The sequence below is a fragment of the Girardinichthys multiradiatus genome, chromosome X, assembly GCF_021462225.1.
Source record: "Girardinichthys multiradiatus isolate DD_20200921_A chromosome X, DD_fGirMul_XY1, whole genome shotgun sequence".
NCBI classification, from domain to species: Eukaryota; Metazoa; Chordata; class Actinopteri; order Cyprinodontiformes; family Goodeidae; genus Girardinichthys; species Girardinichthys multiradiatus.
This window is the reverse complement of record NC_061817.1, coordinates 6,373,830-6,390,807: the sequence shown is the minus strand read 5'-3', so window position 1 is coordinate 6,390,807 and position 16,978 is coordinate 6,373,830. Positions and strand designations below refer to the sequence as shown.

The window sequence follows — 16,978 nt, the reverse complement described above, 5'->3', positions numbered from 1 at the left end:
TTTTTTTCCCAGAATGCCATCTGCATGTACAGTAAAACTGCTAAGAGCTCTGAGCCAGAGACCTTAATTATATCCGTTTAATTGTGACCTTAATGCTTGAGAGAAATGATGTGACAACTTGTTTTTCATCTTCAGTGTGTATTAAAACAAAAAACAAAAGATGTTACACATTTCTATTTCACAACAAATACAACAATCTCATTTCATAATCCAGTTGTACATTTAAATTTAAAGGTTGTTATGGGTCACGAAGATATGCCTGCTAGGTCTATGCTTAATAGATCCATAATTACATATAATAACAAAATACATTAAAAATCCTCTATTTTGCATTGCTTTATAAATCCTCGCTGCACTGTGCTCGAGTGCAGTTTAGTGGTCCTTTTTCACTGAGAAATATTGCTTATTTATGCATAATAATTACTGCAGTGTTGCACAGATGAGTGTTTTGCTGGAGTTGTCAGTTTTATAAACAAATCAAGTTCAGATTTACATTATTACTGTACAGGAAGGAATGTGTTGCTAGAAGTCATTTAAAAAATGGTTCTTAATCACTAAGAAACCGTTTCATGTACTGACATCGAACTGTAGCCAGCGAAAACAGAAGTTCCAGTGTCTCAATACAAAAAGTGAATCAGCAGTGAATGATCTGGGGTGTCAGGTCAGCATGCGGACTTCTCTTGGCAATATGTTTGATGTTGGTCTTTGGTTTACATGTCTCTTCCACTAATGCTCACGAGACATCAGCCGGCTGAGAGCCAGCTTCACCGACACTCTCCCCCAGGATTTCCCTGACTTGTTCCAGGGTCTCCGCCTGTCGGATCAACTCCAGCTTCACCTGAGCGTGGAGAGAGATGTCGGACTGAATATCGGCATGTCACAGAGTGTGGGTGCGGTGGATCTGAGAGCTTGCGCCTGTCGCTGGACATTGATTCGTACTGTACCTGAAGCGACTGGGAGAGCTTGACGAAGTCCCGCTGCACAGCCTGGCTGGTGTCCACCTGGGAGCGAAGACTGATCACTTGGCTTCGAAGTTCCAGACACTGTTGGTGAAGCACGGCCTGAGATACACAGAGACGGGGACGTTAAACCCATGTGTCCTTTAAACACATGGTGGGAAACAGTTTTTCACAAAGAAAATCTGAATAGTGTGGTGTGATCTGAATAGTCTGATACACCTAAATAAAATCTAGTGTGATCAGCTGCCTTGAGAAATCACCAAATTAGTCAAATAAACAGCATCATGGAGACCAAGGAACACAGCAGACAGGTCAGGGATGACGTTGTGGAGATTAAAGCAAGGTTAGATTAGACAATATCCTAATCTGGGGACATCTCACTGAGGACTCCTCAATCCATCTTTTGAAAATGGAAAGTGTCTATCATGACACGGCCACCCAACCAAACTATTTAATCATTCATCGGAGAAGCAACCAAGAGGCCCCTGTTAACTCTGGGGGAGCTGCAGAGATTCACAGCTCAGGCGGACAATGAGCTAAACAATCCTGAGAAAGAAATGGCCACAAAAGACTTTGTAATGGGAGAGAGCTACCCTTTCCACCAGGACAATGACCCTAAGCTTTAATGGAATGGTTAAAATCAGGAGTCCCAAAATCCAGGGCCGGGATCCTGCAACATTTATGCATCTCTGTTTCAACACACCTCAATCCAATAATTAAGTCTATAGCAGGACTCACTAGCTGAGGAAGTAATTGAGCAATTCAGATAAAGCGTGTTGGATCACCATCAAAAAGTTGCAGGATGCCAGCCCTCAGGGACAGAGGTTTAAAACCTCAGATTTAAATCAAAGCATATTCACGCATAAGAATGGCCCAGTCAAAGTCCAGGCCTAAATCCAGCTGAAAATCTTCAACATGACTCAAAAACACATTCACAGACATTCTCCATCCAATCTGACCTCGGGCTACGTCCCAGTCTCCAGAAGTGCAAATCTGCACTTTTCAAGTTGCATTTGAAAAACATGTATCATTTTCCCTCTACTTAACAATAATGAACTAGTTTTCATTAGTCCATTACATGAAATCCCAATAAGATACACCAATGTTTGTGGTTGTAATGTGATAAAATGTGAAAAAGTTAAACGGGCGTTAACAGATTCTCCTACATCACACAGAACATTAATTTCACTTTCTTATCATATCTAGTATCATTTTCATATCAATTAGGTTATTCTTTATCATTAGGGTTTTTAATACTTTAATAACAAAGAGTGACTATGATAGAAATTTCTGCTACAAACTTAAACAATAAGGAATGGTTGATAAAATACCCCTACAGCTTTGCATCTCCAGCTCATCTCAGACTGAGCGCCATCAGCATAAATAGTCGTAGAGACTTCAATGATGTGACTAAATGGCTGCAACTGCATCAAAATAAGAGCTGTACTTCAGCTTTAAAAGCAAGTTTTATTTACTTTATCATGAGTGAGTGCTTTGTTGGTGCTCTGCAAATGAGTGAGCGCCACCCGCAGGGCTCCCAGTTCATTGCGGCAGGCAAGCAGCTCAGCCTGCTGCTGGTCCTTCTGAGCCTGGATCTTCTCCGTCTCCGTCCTCAGAGTGGAAAGCTGCACTGCGGAGACAATCACAAGCACAGCTCCATAAATGTACAATTATGAGACTGATAACCGCATGGATGGAGAATTCCAGGCAAACGAAATGTCATCTTTCAACAGGATCACAAGAACTGCTAATTGGTTTACCAGGCTAATAATAAAGCATGATGTTCACTCACCCCCTAAAACATCTAATGACAGTAGTTGCAATCAGCAGCATCCATGAAGCATGAAGGGAAACAAAGAAATGGTTTCAGCATGGTGAAGGTTAGCAGAATAATCTCAGTAAGAAACAGTATACACACCGTTCTCCTCCGTCCGACTGTCCAGCTGCTCCCTTAGATTGACAATCTCAATGCGAAGTCGCTCCTCACAGTGCGCCCCCTATAGGAATTGGATAAACAATAAGTTGTGGAGGGTCATCACTAATAAGGACCCTAACAGCAGAAACTTCCATCTGAGCTGTGGATATCTGCAGATCCTCCAGAGTAACCATGGGTGTCGAGGCTGCTTCTCTGGTTAATTCTGGTCTTAAATGGCTTGTCTCCCTGACCTTTCTGTTCCATGGTCTTCATAATGTTCACTAAAGAACCTCTGAGGCTTTTACATAACATCTGAGATTATATTACAAACAAGTGGATCCTGTTTACTAATCAGGTGACTTCTGAATACAGTTGATTTTCCTTAAAGGTATCAAAGGGGGGTATTTGTTGATCAAATCTAGTAGAAATCACAGTATGTCTTTTCATCTGTATGCAGATGACCTGCAAATATATCTACCGGTCACTCCAAGTTCTGCGCTCAGTTTAAACTCCATTTACAGCTGCCCTAAAGACATTAGGTGATGGCTCTCAAAACTTTCTCCACCTAAATAATGATAAACAGGAATGGATTTTGCTCCATGCCTCCAGTAAATCATGCTTTGTGTTACCCAGCCCGGGTCCTTCGCCCCCCCACTTCAATCAGGTAGTAAAAAAATCTAGGGGTGAAACTTGACTGTTGCTTAAAACTCGACAAACAGGTTGATTGTGTTGTGAAGACAAGCTTTTTTCAGCTTTGCCTGCTGTCTAAAGGAAAGCCATTCCTTAGCCGCAGCGAAGTGGAGAAGGTCATCCACGCCTTTGTCAGTTCTAGACCTGACGACTGTAATACTTTATCAGTCAGTATCAATCAGTCTTCCGTTTCCCGTTCACAACTGGTACAAAATTCTGCTGCTGACTAACTCATGTTAAAATGAACACGTCATTCCTATCCTTCTATCCCTGCACTGGCGTCCGGTTCAGATCAGGATACAGTTTAACCTTCTGCTGTTTGTTTTTAAAACCCTGAATGGCCTTGCACCGCCCTACCTAGCTGAACCCACCATCCCAGCAGAGCCTACTGGTTACCATCTGCTGGAGGTGCCTGGCTCTAGGCGTAAGCAGTGGTAGGACCGGTCTTTTTCAGGGGCTGGGCCAGCATCCTGGAATAATCTGGAATCTCTGACCTGTTTTCATTCAAAGCTTAACTTAAGACCTATTTATTTAAAAACGCTTTTGACATTTGATTTTTAGTGTATTAAATTTTCTTATTTTGACTTTTTTTTTATATAGTTTTCTGATTTAAAGCACCTTGACCAATGCAAGGTGCTATATAAATATAGTTTGATTAATTGATAATGTAACAAAATGTAAAAATATTCAAATGGTATTAACAGTTTTAAAGGTACAGCAGTTATCTGCTATAAAGCTGTCATGTTGCCTGCTGTACCAGCTCTTCATGCTTATGTGTATTATAGTCAAATCATAGTGTCAACCTAACTGTAAAATCAAAACTTTCATAAAACCTAAACAATTATTGCAGTAAAACCCTAATTTCAACATAGAATTTACCATAAACAAATCGTAGAATGTATTTCATCACTACATGAGGTTTTAAATTAACTGCAAACTTTCCTTAAAGCAGAAAAAACATTTTGTTTTATAATTTCAGACTTTCATGTAGTGAGACCTCCATAAGCCATACTATTATCCTTAGAAACTAAGTTTAAATAGATTATTTTTTTGAATAAAAAACTGATTCATCAGCCCTTCTGACTGAGGCGTTCTGTAAGTTAGCATCTAAAATGGTAGATTTACATGCTGGGAGCCCAAGAGGGATGATCCGGGATCTAGTAAACTCTCTTCAACGTCTTCTCCTTTCAGCCTGGACAGCTCAGAGCACATTTTCCGCTGAGACAGCGACAACTCCGCCTGGACCCAAAAAAACAAAGAAAACTGAGGATAAATACACAGGCATTTTATTCATGAAGTGCATGATGCTTTTTTCATGTCCACGAAGAAGATAATGCTGCAACATTCAGCAACTGTAACTTATAAAAATACTCATTTTCAGAAGGTTGGAGGCAAATCTGCATCTGGACATTGAGCCAGATCCATAATGCGCATCAGTTATTTCCATTATAATTATGTTTTTTTATGAGTTATGATGATAAATAACCACAAAACATCTCAAATCTCATGTATACATTATATAATTTATTAAGTGAAATCATAAAAAACAAGACTGAATTACTTTTTGCTGGCGAATAATATTTATTGGAGCCACATAGCTACATTGCTTTACAGCAGACTTACAAGCAGATTCTAGAAAGTTCCCCTAAAATCATAGATCACCAAAGTAGGCATGACACACTTCCTTGGCAAACAGTATATTTTTCCAATCACAATTAAAATACAAAAAGATTAAAATATAAAACAAAAAATGGCGAAAGAAAGAAATAACAAGCACCGTTTCTTTTTGCTTCCTTGTTGTGTTCTGATGAAGAAAAGACAATACGTTAATCACGCTGTAACTGAACAAAAATACTGGAGCCAGCAAATCAGTGGTGTTTCTTAAATAGCGGCCTTTAGCTCATCCAGAGTGTTGGGTCTTGAGTCTCTCAACGTTCTCTTCACAATATCCCACAGATTCTCTATGGGGTTCAGGTCAGGAGAGTTGGCAGGCCAATTGAGCACAGTGATACCATGGTCAGTAAACCATTTACCAGTGGTTTTGGCACTGTGAGCAGGTGCCAGGTCGTGCTGAAAAATGAAATCTTCATCTCCATAAAGCTTTTCAGCAGATGGAAGCATGAAGTGCTCCAAAATCTCCTGATAGCTAGCTGCATTGACCCTGCCCTTGATAAAACACAGTGGACCAACACCAGCAGCTGACACGGCACCCCAGACCATCACTGACTGTGGGTACTTGACACTGGACTTCTGGCATTTTGGCATTTCCTTCTCCCCAGTCTTCCTCCAGACTCTGGAGATTTCCGAATGACATGCAGAATTTGCTTTCATCCGAAAAAAGTACTTTGGACCACTGAGCAACAGTCCAGTGCTGCTTCTCTGTAGCCCAGGTCAGGCGCTTCTGCTGCTGTTTCTGATTCAAAAGTGGCTTGACCTGGGGAATGCGGCACCTGTAGCCCATTTCCTGCACACGCCTGTGCACGGTGGCTCTGGATGTTTCTACTCCAGACTCAGTCCACTGCTTCCGCAGGTCCCCCAAGGTCTAGAATCGGCCCTTCTCCACAATCTTCCTCAGGGTCCGGTCACCTCTTCTCGTTGTGCAGCATTTTCTGCCACACTTTTTCCTTCTCACAGACTTCCCACTGAGGTACCTTGATACAGCACTCTGGGAACAGCCTATTCGTTCAGAAATGTCTTTCTGTGTCTTACCCTCTTGCTTGAGGGTGTCAATAGTGGCCTTCTGGACAGCAGTCAGGTCAGCAGTCTTACCCATGATTGGGGTTTTGAGTGATGAACCAGGCTGGGAGTTTTAAAGGTCTCAGGAATCTTTTGCAGGTGTTTAGAGTTAACTTGTTGATTCAGATGATTAGGTTCATAGCTCGTTTATGCTGGATATGGCTCACTGCCCAGGGCGGCGCAACCTTAGGGGCACCAAGAGGACAAAAACAGGTCACCTGTTAATTGCCCCGGAGTTGGTTTCTGATTTGGAGCTCCTATTTCTAATTAAAGGGCTATTTCATAGTTATTTTAAACAATCGGGAATGCGTTTGATTACCTCTATGGCTACTTATCCTGCTTAAACCCAAAATGTATAACACAAAGTTGAACAGAGAGTCTTTGAAGCACAATTTAAGGTTTATGAAAACCTTATTCTATTGCTAAAGACAGAAAAAACTGCATTTCTAATGTTTTTTTAAAAATCTAAATCACAAAACTAATTCCAGCATCTTATGTAGTTCCCAATGCATCCTTCTAATAAGTTACATAGTATGAAAGTTACTCAGGAGCAAAATTTGGTTTGTCAGGGAACCAGGTTTGGTTGTGTGTGGTCCAGTAAGCAGAAGAAGGTGCAGAAAGAGTACTACAGGGTACTATTTACTCATGATGTGCCGCTGCAGCACAGTACTGAGATAAATATCTGGCCCACAGTAACTAAAGTCAACCTACAACAAAATCTACTATGTTATTACAATCAGTATCTAATTTGCCAATTTTGTAAGGATTTGATTAGGCTAAATTTTCAGATGTTCGTGTCACTCACCAGCCGGCTCTGGACGGCATTCTGTGATTGGCTGAAAGATTTCTGCAAATCCTGTAGGAGGGTCTCTGAAGTCTGGACCTGAGACTGGAGCAATGAGACCTGAACACCAACAAACACATCAACTTGTATTAAAATCTGCACATTTCACTGGTGAATGAATCTGATCAGGACTGGGGGCATCAGATGATTTTTTTTATTTTCTTTGAGGTCTGAGCTGCTGATTCCTATTTTCCTCCTAAGGACTGTTACACAGAAAGAGTCATTAATGTAACCTTGGCTGAATTCAACAATATGTTAAAAAAAATGTCCTGCAAGGGTCTACATTAAGGTCCTACTTTATAAGCCAACTGAACATTAAGCAATTTTTTTAATATATTATTTTATTATCCCTTATTTACTAAACTTGTTGGCCAAAACGTTTACATTTTCAGGAGGAAAAAGGTAATCAGATTTTTCAGTACTTTACCTGCATCAGTCAGTCCACCAATCAAAATTGGTGGACTGACTGATGCATCACTAATTAGGACAACCAATCAGTACAGTGTATCCCACCTGTTGGTGGGTGTGGTGGGTCTGTTTATCCAGCTCTCTCTCCAGCTCCTCCTTCTCCACCTGCAACCGGCTCACTTCCCCTCTCAGCTCTGACAACTGACCAAACACACCACAGATTTAAACCAAACCTCTGACCTGCTACCATCTTACAGCTGAGTTACTGATAGGCTGCTGTCTCTGGACCTGCGCATTGAGGGCATCCCAGTCACTGTGCGTAACAAGGCGGTGTCCAGCTGGCGGCAGGTAGATGGCTTCAGGAACTAGCGTTCCCGTGGAAACCAGCGACTCCGTGTCTTCCTGAGCGAGGAGCTTTCTGGGCAGAGATGGCGTGTCTAACGAGAATGAGAACAGCGAGGCAGAGTCACAGTTCTGCAGGGAAAAATAACCCTCCGCCGAACGAGGCGACCCTTCTTCTGCCACTGCCTCCAGCTCTGCTGGGCGACTTCGCGTTTGGTCCACCGATGAAGCCGCTTTATCCTCTCTCAAGCTGCTGACGACCGATGTTAGAGATTCATTAATGGAGAAATCTGCTTCGCCCCGACCCTTCCTGCTACTGGTCTAACAGGCACAGAAAACAAACAATGAGATTCAGTATAAAACACTTTACTTTTAATTTAAAGAGAGACCCAGAAGCAAACCGACCGTGTTGTGTCCACTGGTTCTCCTCCAGTCCACAGGCTGGGACTGCAGCACAGCTATCCTGGCTTCATACTGGGCTGCAGTCTCTGAAAATAGGGCATTTAAGTTTATAAACAAATCAATTCAATTCAATTCAGTTTTATTTATATAGCGCCAATTCACAACACATGTTGTCTCAAGGCACTTCACAACAGTCAGGTTCATACATTCCAATTAATCCTAATCATTGAACAGTGCAGTCAGAGTTAGTTATTTATTCAAATTGGATAAAAAGTTTTTCTATCCAAGGAAATCCAGCAGATTGCATCCAGTCAGTGACTTGCAGCATTCCCTCCTCCTGAATGAGCATGTAGAGACAGTGGACAGTCACTGGCGTTGACTTTGCAGCAATCCCTCATACTGAGCATGCATGTAGCAACAGCGGAGAGGAAAAACTCCCTTTTAACAGGAAGAAACCTCCAGCAGAACCAGGCTCAGTGTGAGCGGCCATCTGCCACGACCGACTGGGGGTTAGAGAGAACAGAGCAGAGACACAAAGACAACAAAGAAGCACTGATCCAGGAGTACTTTCTATGGGAAGGAAAAGTAAATGTTAATGGATGTAGCTCCTTTAGTCGTTTCACCTAGAAAGAAAGAACAGATAAACTTTGAGCCAGTTTTCAAGGTTAGAGTCTGAAAGAGAGCACATAGAGTTAGTCACAGTAGAAGCTCAGTCAATTGCCATGTCTAGGAGAGAGAAAGGGTTAAACACTAAAAGACAGGGCCATGTGGATCATCAGTAGAAGGTGAGCATTAAGTTGTTGCCAGCAGAAGCTTGGACGATTCCTCTCTCCAGAAAGGTGTCACAGGTAGACACAGAGCCAGGCCAGGTGTAGCTTCTAGGAAGAGAAAAGAGAGATAACATAAAGGTAGAAGCTGAAATAACCGCAAATAATGCAAAATTGGAGAGTAGTATAAGAATGTAGCGAAGAGGGTGAAAGTGGTCATTGTGTCCTCTAGCTGCTTAAGCCTATAGCAGCATAACTACACAGATAGTTTCATTTCAGATTATTTAGTTAAACGGCACTTATTTACAACAATATCGTCACAATACAGCCAATCTGATCTTTACATGCTAATAAAATTATTTAAAGCTAACCTCAAGTGTTCAATAACGTTTAAACAAAGATGAAGCCTTGAAACAGCTACCTTCAGAGAGCTGAGCAGAACCTTCAATAAACTGAAGATCTCACCATAGCACTCCAACCAGATTTAAGTCTGGACTTTGACTGGGCCATTGCAACACATTGATTATTTTCTTTTCCAGCCTTTCTGTCATAGATTAGCTGCTGTGTGTGGGATCACTGTCCTGATGATGAGCCAGTTTGGACCAAGCTTCAGCTGTTAAGACAGATAGACTCTGTCCTAAAGTCTCAGAAAGTCTTCAGAAATGTTTCAACAAGGACATGTTGGCGTTCCACTCTGGCTGCTGCAAAGACACTTTAGCGACATCTGGTCATTTTACTCCTTTGCTATTTTGTACGTTTGCAACTTTTTTAGGCATAAAAACAATCTGACTGCCCAGGTGTCAGTTCAGAACATTTCAACTGGTGAAGGAGCGATGGACCCAGAACCGACTTCAGCAACAGGAAGGCTGAACATAGTAAAGATGCTCCGTTTTATTTTTCTGCTCTTTCATCTTTGTCCTCTGGGAATCACGCTGGATTTGGAAATGTTGGCTTCCTTTCTGGAATCTCAAACTAAGGTACGATTCTAGAAAATTCACAGAAAGGCTGAAGTTTACAGTTTAACTGGGCTAAATGTGTTCAGTTTAATGTCTACTCTGTAATCACGTCCTTGATTTAAGTTAGTAAAACTCTGGAAAAATATCTTAAAGGGGACATATGCTTTTAAATCCTTCCTTAAATCATCCAGCTGTGGTCTATATAAAGTGGAAACTCAATGCTTTGGTCTGAACTCCTTGTTCTTGTAGCTCCTCAGGCTCCTCTTCTACCTGTTCTGAAGTGCGTCTGAGAGAAACTTGTTTTGGTGCCATCTCTTTAAATGCTGTTGAGGCACTTCACCCCACGCCCCCCTAGAGGTCAAAGAGCGTTCCACTTTAACCCGTTCAGCCATTTTTGTAGTTTGATAACAATTATCTAGTGCTGCAGAAACAAGGCAAAAACGCTGAAAACAATGCTAACCCATTGATGTAATAATATTAAAACCTGCAGTCTAGTTCTGCCCTCCAGGAGCTAAAAGCAGCACACATCGCTAACATCAGCAGAAGACCTGATGCTACTATCAGATACTATCAGAACAATGGCCAGGAAGTCACTTCAACACAATAAATTAATGTCTAAAATAAAGTTTGTTGTCATGTTAGCGTTATTTGCAGCTTCCCGCTTTGCAAAATTAGTCAGAAGGTCTAAGAAAGCAGGTTTCTGTCTATTCCCCAGGACTAGGATTTATTTAGAAAGTAAAAAATGTCAACCAGTTATCACTTTAGATTTGCCTCTAACTTAAGCTGTGTAAAGTCATATTACCATTTTTCTAAAACATATCTACATCATTGCAGCATTTTTACATCTGAAGCATTGTAGAAGCACAAGCCCAACACACACAGCTGCTGACCTCTGAGAGCCTCCTGCAGAGACTGGATCTCTCCATCACATTGTTTTTGCAGCTCGGCCAGTTCCTCCTGTTTGCTCAGCTCACAGATCGTTGCCACGCCCTGCCAGTGCTCGACTTGAGCCCGGCACTCGGCTAGCTGGGCTTGCAGGCTCGCCACTGAAAACAAGACAAACGTTTATCATTTATTACTTATTCCAGGATGTCTAAAGCAGCGTACGCAGCAACATGTGTTACATGCCTGGAGAAGATCTGAAATGTATGAATCTGTTACCGTAGTCGCGTAGTTTCACACTGAAAATTTTATTTTAATGTGTTATCTCATTTTTTATCATTCTAACATTTTTACTGTCTTATATTTTTATGCCATAATTGTTTCACCAGTGACTTAAAAAAAATACATGTTTTTCCCACCACATATACTTAAATTAATTTATTCTTTTTTGTATTGATTATGCTACTGGACTAAAATATCAATTCACTTCAAGGTTTTACAAGTTTATAGCAAGGTTCATTTTTCCAGCATTATTTAAAGCAGCTGTGTCCAAACTGCGGCCCGCGGGCCATTTAAAGTCCTTAGAATGCTTTTGTGCAGGCAGCGGATACAAAGAGGCACATTTAACATTTTTTAGGGTGAGATTTTCACTACCTGAATGAACTCCTTTTAAAATGGAAAAGTATTTATCTTTTCTAAACCACGCATCCAGCAACCTTTACTGAAAAGCACGAGTACCATCAGCTCTCTAAATGAGGCTATAGAAGATAAGCTTTCTTCTGCAGGGTGACCCATACTTGGGTCTTGCTGCTGATAATTGACAAACAAATTATAGAGAGACAACAGAAAAAAATCGATCCAAAACACACAAGCATGTCTTTCTTTTAAAAAGGGCAAATGCTTAAGATCCTCATTATCTTTCCAAAATCAGACGACTTTGTGTCATTAAAATATTTAATGTTTGGTTTATTATTGTGCTGTTACAAATACAAATCTTCACAATAAAGTAATTTTTGTGTTTAAAATTTTTATTTTAAAACTTAAAGCCCCGAGTACTTCCAATTTGACAATGTTGGCCCACATGGCAAAGATTTTGGACACCAGTACTTTAAACAGGATGCTATTATATGATAATGTCCTTCAAACCCATAATTACTTCACAACTATCATTAAAAAAAAACTCACGCATAAAAAGAACATTAAGATCAAAGTGAATGGAAAGACGAAAAAACAAAATCTTTCCAAAAGGAATATTTTTCTGACATAGAAGTGGTGATAAAGTCTCACTCAGCAGAACTAAAACAAAGCTGCACATGTTCTGATTTAATTAAGATCTATTTAAATTACATAAACCTTTCTGATTTAATTATACAGAAATTAGCATTTCATTAAGACCTAAAAACAGCCTCATTTTTAACTGTTGCAGATGGCAGACTGTAGTTAACCCTTTAAAAAATATACATTTAGGCTAATGTGGCACCACCATCATTGCAGGATGCATACGACCTCAATGTTAATTGAGTTAATGTTAAAGCTCTATTGAGTAAACATTAAATAAACTTACAGCAAAAAACAAATATTAGTGTAAGGTTTCAGTTTTCAGACCTGACAGCAGAGTTACTGTTTAGGAGGAAGTGCATTCAGTGAAATCTAGAATTTGACCTTGAAACCCACACATGAAGCAGGTGTCCCCTGGAAGGCCCAGAACAGGATTACAGATCTAAACAACAAGAGTGCAACTAGGTTCTCCTTTTGTTTAAAACACCTTCGCGTTATTAAAACAGGAGAGCAAACAACAACTATATTCAGTTATAAGAGCAGAGAAAGAAAAGTCCTTTACTGTGTTCATGATACTGAGCCCTGAACACATACAGCTGCTTCTCAAGGCTATTGAAAAGTTCATCTATCCCAAAGATGAAACTTATTTTCTGTTGATTAGTTTCACAGAATGATTTATTTAAACTTTTTTTTATCTCTTAATGCTGATGATCAAATCGGTGTCTCCATAAAGTTTGATACTAGCTTGAATCGCTCTACATTTTCCTGATTCATGCCTGCACTGACTTTGATTTTAATAAAAAAAAGAAGTGGACCAACACCTGCATCAGATATGGTTCCTTAAATCATCACTTGGAAACATCACACTGGTTCCCAAGCTGCTTAGATTGCCTACCTCTCCATTTTTCCTCCAGACCTTTATATACAAATGAAATGCAATATTTAATATCATCTGAAAAGAGGACTTTGGACTTCTTTTTTTATCCTTATCCCAGGTAAGATAGTTCAGATGTTGTCTCTGGTTCAGGTTTGGGTTAATACAAGGGATCTGACAATTGTAGCTGCCTGGATTCATCAGTTTTGGTGCGACTTTCCCCCAAACTCCTGAATGGGCTTCACAATCCTCCTATAAGTCCCGTTATCCCTGTTACCTGCGCATGCTTCTTTAAACCACACTTTTTCCTTCCACAAAATTTTCCATTATCATGCCTGAATACAGCACTCAGACAACAACCAGCTTCTTTAGCGGCCAGCCTGCTGGACGGCTGTCAAGTTAGAAGTCTGACTGTAGGCCACAACTAAACAATTTTTTAAGAAACAAAATGTCGGGCTTTCTTCAGCTGTAACCCATAATTATCAAAATGAGAAGAAATAAACACTTCCAGCAAGTGTCTAACTTTTATGAAAACTCTTAACATGCAACTAACTGCAAAAGGACTTTTATCTCAAATACCCAAAGACACTTAAGGACACTTGAGGTGTTTATCCTTTACTTGAGAGCTAATATTTCACAATAAGCAACATATAATCTGTGATATTATTTCAAGGACTTAAATCACTGCATTTATCTGATTGAATCAAAACAGCATAGCTTGTAAAATAGGATTAACGGCCACGTATAGAAATGCCAAAACTGTCCAAAAAAAAGGTTTTACATTTCCACTTCTCATTATTTAGTTTCTGATTCGCTTCTCTTTTTTTATCTGTGGGTTACTGGTTTAATAACTAATAGTTAATGTTACTTTGCAAAATATTATCTCTTACAGTCAATAATAAAGCAAGTACTTAAAAAAATATAATGAAAATACATATTTTGTACTGAAGTGAAATAATAGTGAAAAAAATAATAGTTAAAACTGGTATTATTGGAGGAGAAATGTTGGTAAGTTAGCTTAACGTGTTAGCTGTAGCTAGCAGTTGCAGTTCATTTTAACGGCCAATCAAGCTAACGTTTATCTGTTAACGTCAAACTGCTTCAGCTTTTCCTGGAAACTAGAAACAAGGTAGCATTAAGAACAAATAAAACCCCAGCTATAAATCTGACAGCACTGCAGGGCAGCATCACGTAAAGCAGAGTAAAGTTAATTAAACCTGTTGCTTTGACTACCTAGGTCTTCCTTCTCCGAGTTCATCTTCTCAGCAGCCAGCTCAAGAACAGGCAGGACATCGGCGAGAAGAAAAAAAAAACAACTTGGAAAAAAAATACCACTTTTAAGAGTTCCTAAAGTCTGTTTCAGTCATTTTGTAGGAAGGCGACGCTTTGGTGTGGAAACCATCAACACAGAAGCTCAGGAAACAACTTTCCCCGGTCTGAGCCTGCGGAAAATACGTCAACCTCCTTCCTGTTCACAAGGGCCTAACCCTGGATGCCAGGAAAGCAAACACTCGGAGAGACAAGGCAGGAAAAGAGTTTATCTCACTGGGGCCGTGATACAATGTTTACATATGTAAGAGTTTTCTGTGAGAGAATTTGTGTTAAATACTATTGGCTGTCCTTGGAGAAAATCTTCTAAATAAATGTATATGTTTAGCATTGTCTTTAGGGTAATCTGACAAAATGTACAAACCTATTATTATACATTTTTCAAATTAAAACCCAGACCTTTAAACACCCCCATTTTAAATCATGAAATATCATGATTAACCACATTTTTTGGGGTGTATATTTTACCGGTCAAACTCACAGCCCAATTACTGCCAAACTTGTAGAATCAAGAAATCAAGAGAACATGCCTGACAGCATGAAGTAGGCTAAAATAAAAGATCTTAAAAAAACAAATCATGATCCTATGTAAAGAAATTCAAGAACAGCTGAGAAACAGAGACATTGACACCTATCAGTCTGGTAAAGGGTACAAGCCCATTTCTAATAGTTTGGGCCTCCAGTGAACCACAGTGAGAACCATTATTCACAAATAGGAGAAAACACAGAATAGTGGTGAACCATCCCATGGCAACACAGACACACACACATATACCCAAGGACAATATATAGAGAGCAATTCATCTACAGTCATGTTTTTGGACTGTGGGGGTAAACTAAAGCACCCAGAGAAAACCCACATATTCACAGAGAACATGCAGTCCATGTAGAAAGAGCAACGGCTGGGATTCAAACCCCTGAACATCTTGCTGCAAGGCAACAGTGCCAATTACTGCGTCACCCAAACTAAAATTAAACAACCATTTTCATTTTAGAGGGAAGAAAAACTTTCTTGGAAACCTTTCCAAAAAAAGTCATACTCCAGTCTGTTTCTTCTTGTACTGTTATTAACTTGCTAACTAAGCCCTGTAGAGTCTGACATTTAGCCGTCATGGTTGAAACTTTCTCTAAACATTGCACAGTAAGAGCATGTGGGGAATTTGTTGGGACATCCACTCCTGGGAAGACTGGCAAACGTATTTTACTTGTAAAATATCTTTTTCTCAGGCCTTATATCCCTTTCAAGACTGATGGGCAGAAACAATTTCTTCTCTGTAGGTATTATTGAAATATTTCACCCATTCCTTCTTTGTTCAGACACAAGTTTGTTTTGGCTGCTACTTTCTCTCCTTAAACGCAGTGGAACATGGAAATACTTGTTTAATCTTTATTTTTCCTCTGATTGCATGTATTGGTGATTTATTTCAACCTGAGCTTGTTTGTTATAAAGTTTCAAACATTAACATCTCATTTTGATGGTCTAGCTGCTCTCCTAAAAAAAGCTTTCAAATCATTTGGCACTTTGTTAAAAGCAAATTGTTCATTTTTCTTTAGTTCTAAGGTTAGAAAAATGTATTTTTTTTAATCACTAATGTCATGAAGAACAGGTAAATCTTACATTTCTTTTTGTAATATTCATGACTTTGCTTTTCTTGTGCTTTCTTAGGTCTGATCATATCCTGTTCTTTGGAGCCACGTGCAACACATAAAACTAATTGATCAATTTAAAGGACAATTGTAAATACACAAAAAGTAGCAAACTCAAAAGAAACTGTAAAGAATGTTGAATATTTTAGTAATCTAGTTACTTTATATTACAGGGCAAAACAAAGCGTTTCAACAACTGCAATTGCAACAACTGCAATTGCAACAACTGCCTGAAATTCATTTAAATAGTATTTCTAACATACCATAAACTCTTCTTTAGACCTTCTTTCAACCACCAAAACAAATACTTTAACACAGTAATACAGTAAAACTTAATACATATGAATATTTGTAAAGTCATAGTAAAAAGTAAGCCATTGCTCACACAATAGCTGTACTCTGTTGGATGAGTACCGGTATTATCAAAGGTTTTATATACGTTTAGTCACAGAAGTTCTTGAATCTGTATTTCTTTGCTTCCATTTTAAGATTTAAAATAAAAGTTTTCATAAGATCACTGTACAAGGTTCTTCTGGGAAAGAGCTGAAAAGCCATTGTTTACTTTATCTTTGGGGTTGTTTGGAGAAAGCCAGAGTTCTCAATAGAAAATAATCCCGTGCACTTTTTTTCCACAAGCTCTGAGCACAGAGAGAAGGGTCGGTGTGATGGCTGAATAAGCTGACAGGTCACATTTTTACTGGGTTGCCAAAATTTTTATTCCCTAAAAGAATAAAGCGAATTTTATTTAGACCGTTATTACATTTTTATTAGTTCCATCCTTATAATTTTCTTTCTTAGGTCAAATATTTTGGGTACCCTTCAACAAGATTCTTGCAGGAATTTTGGCCCATTCCTCCTGACAACTGCAATAACTGAGTCAGGATTGTAGGTCACCTCACATACCCACACATTTTCAGCTCTGTTCGCAAATTTTCAATGAGACTGATGA

General features: G+C 39.5%; 1 protein-coding gene across 1 annotated transcript; it reads right to left on the bottom strand.

Moving 5' to 3' along the window:
- Nucleotides 1-118: 118 nt before the first annotated feature.
- LOC124863367 (rab GTPase-binding effector protein 2-like) lies at nucleotides 119-14,595 on the bottom strand. The gene is made up of 12 exons (XM_047357719.1): nucleotides 14,287-14,595; nucleotides 10,910-11,065; nucleotides 8,300-8,382; nucleotides 7,841-8,215; nucleotides 7,658-7,753; nucleotides 7,106-7,204; nucleotides 4,690-4,803; nucleotides 2,878-2,956; nucleotides 2,752-2,763; nucleotides 2,435-2,589; nucleotides 945-1,061; nucleotides 119-838 (listed from the first exon to the last, which is right to left on the bottom strand). Exons 1-12 carry the CDS (start codon nucleotides 14,309-14,311, stop codon nucleotides 734-736), a joined length of 1,416 nt encoding a protein of 471 aa, XP_047213675.1. The 5' UTR covers nucleotides 14,312-14,595; the 3' UTR covers nucleotides 119-733.
- Nucleotides 14,596-16,978: the final 2,383 nt, after the last annotated feature.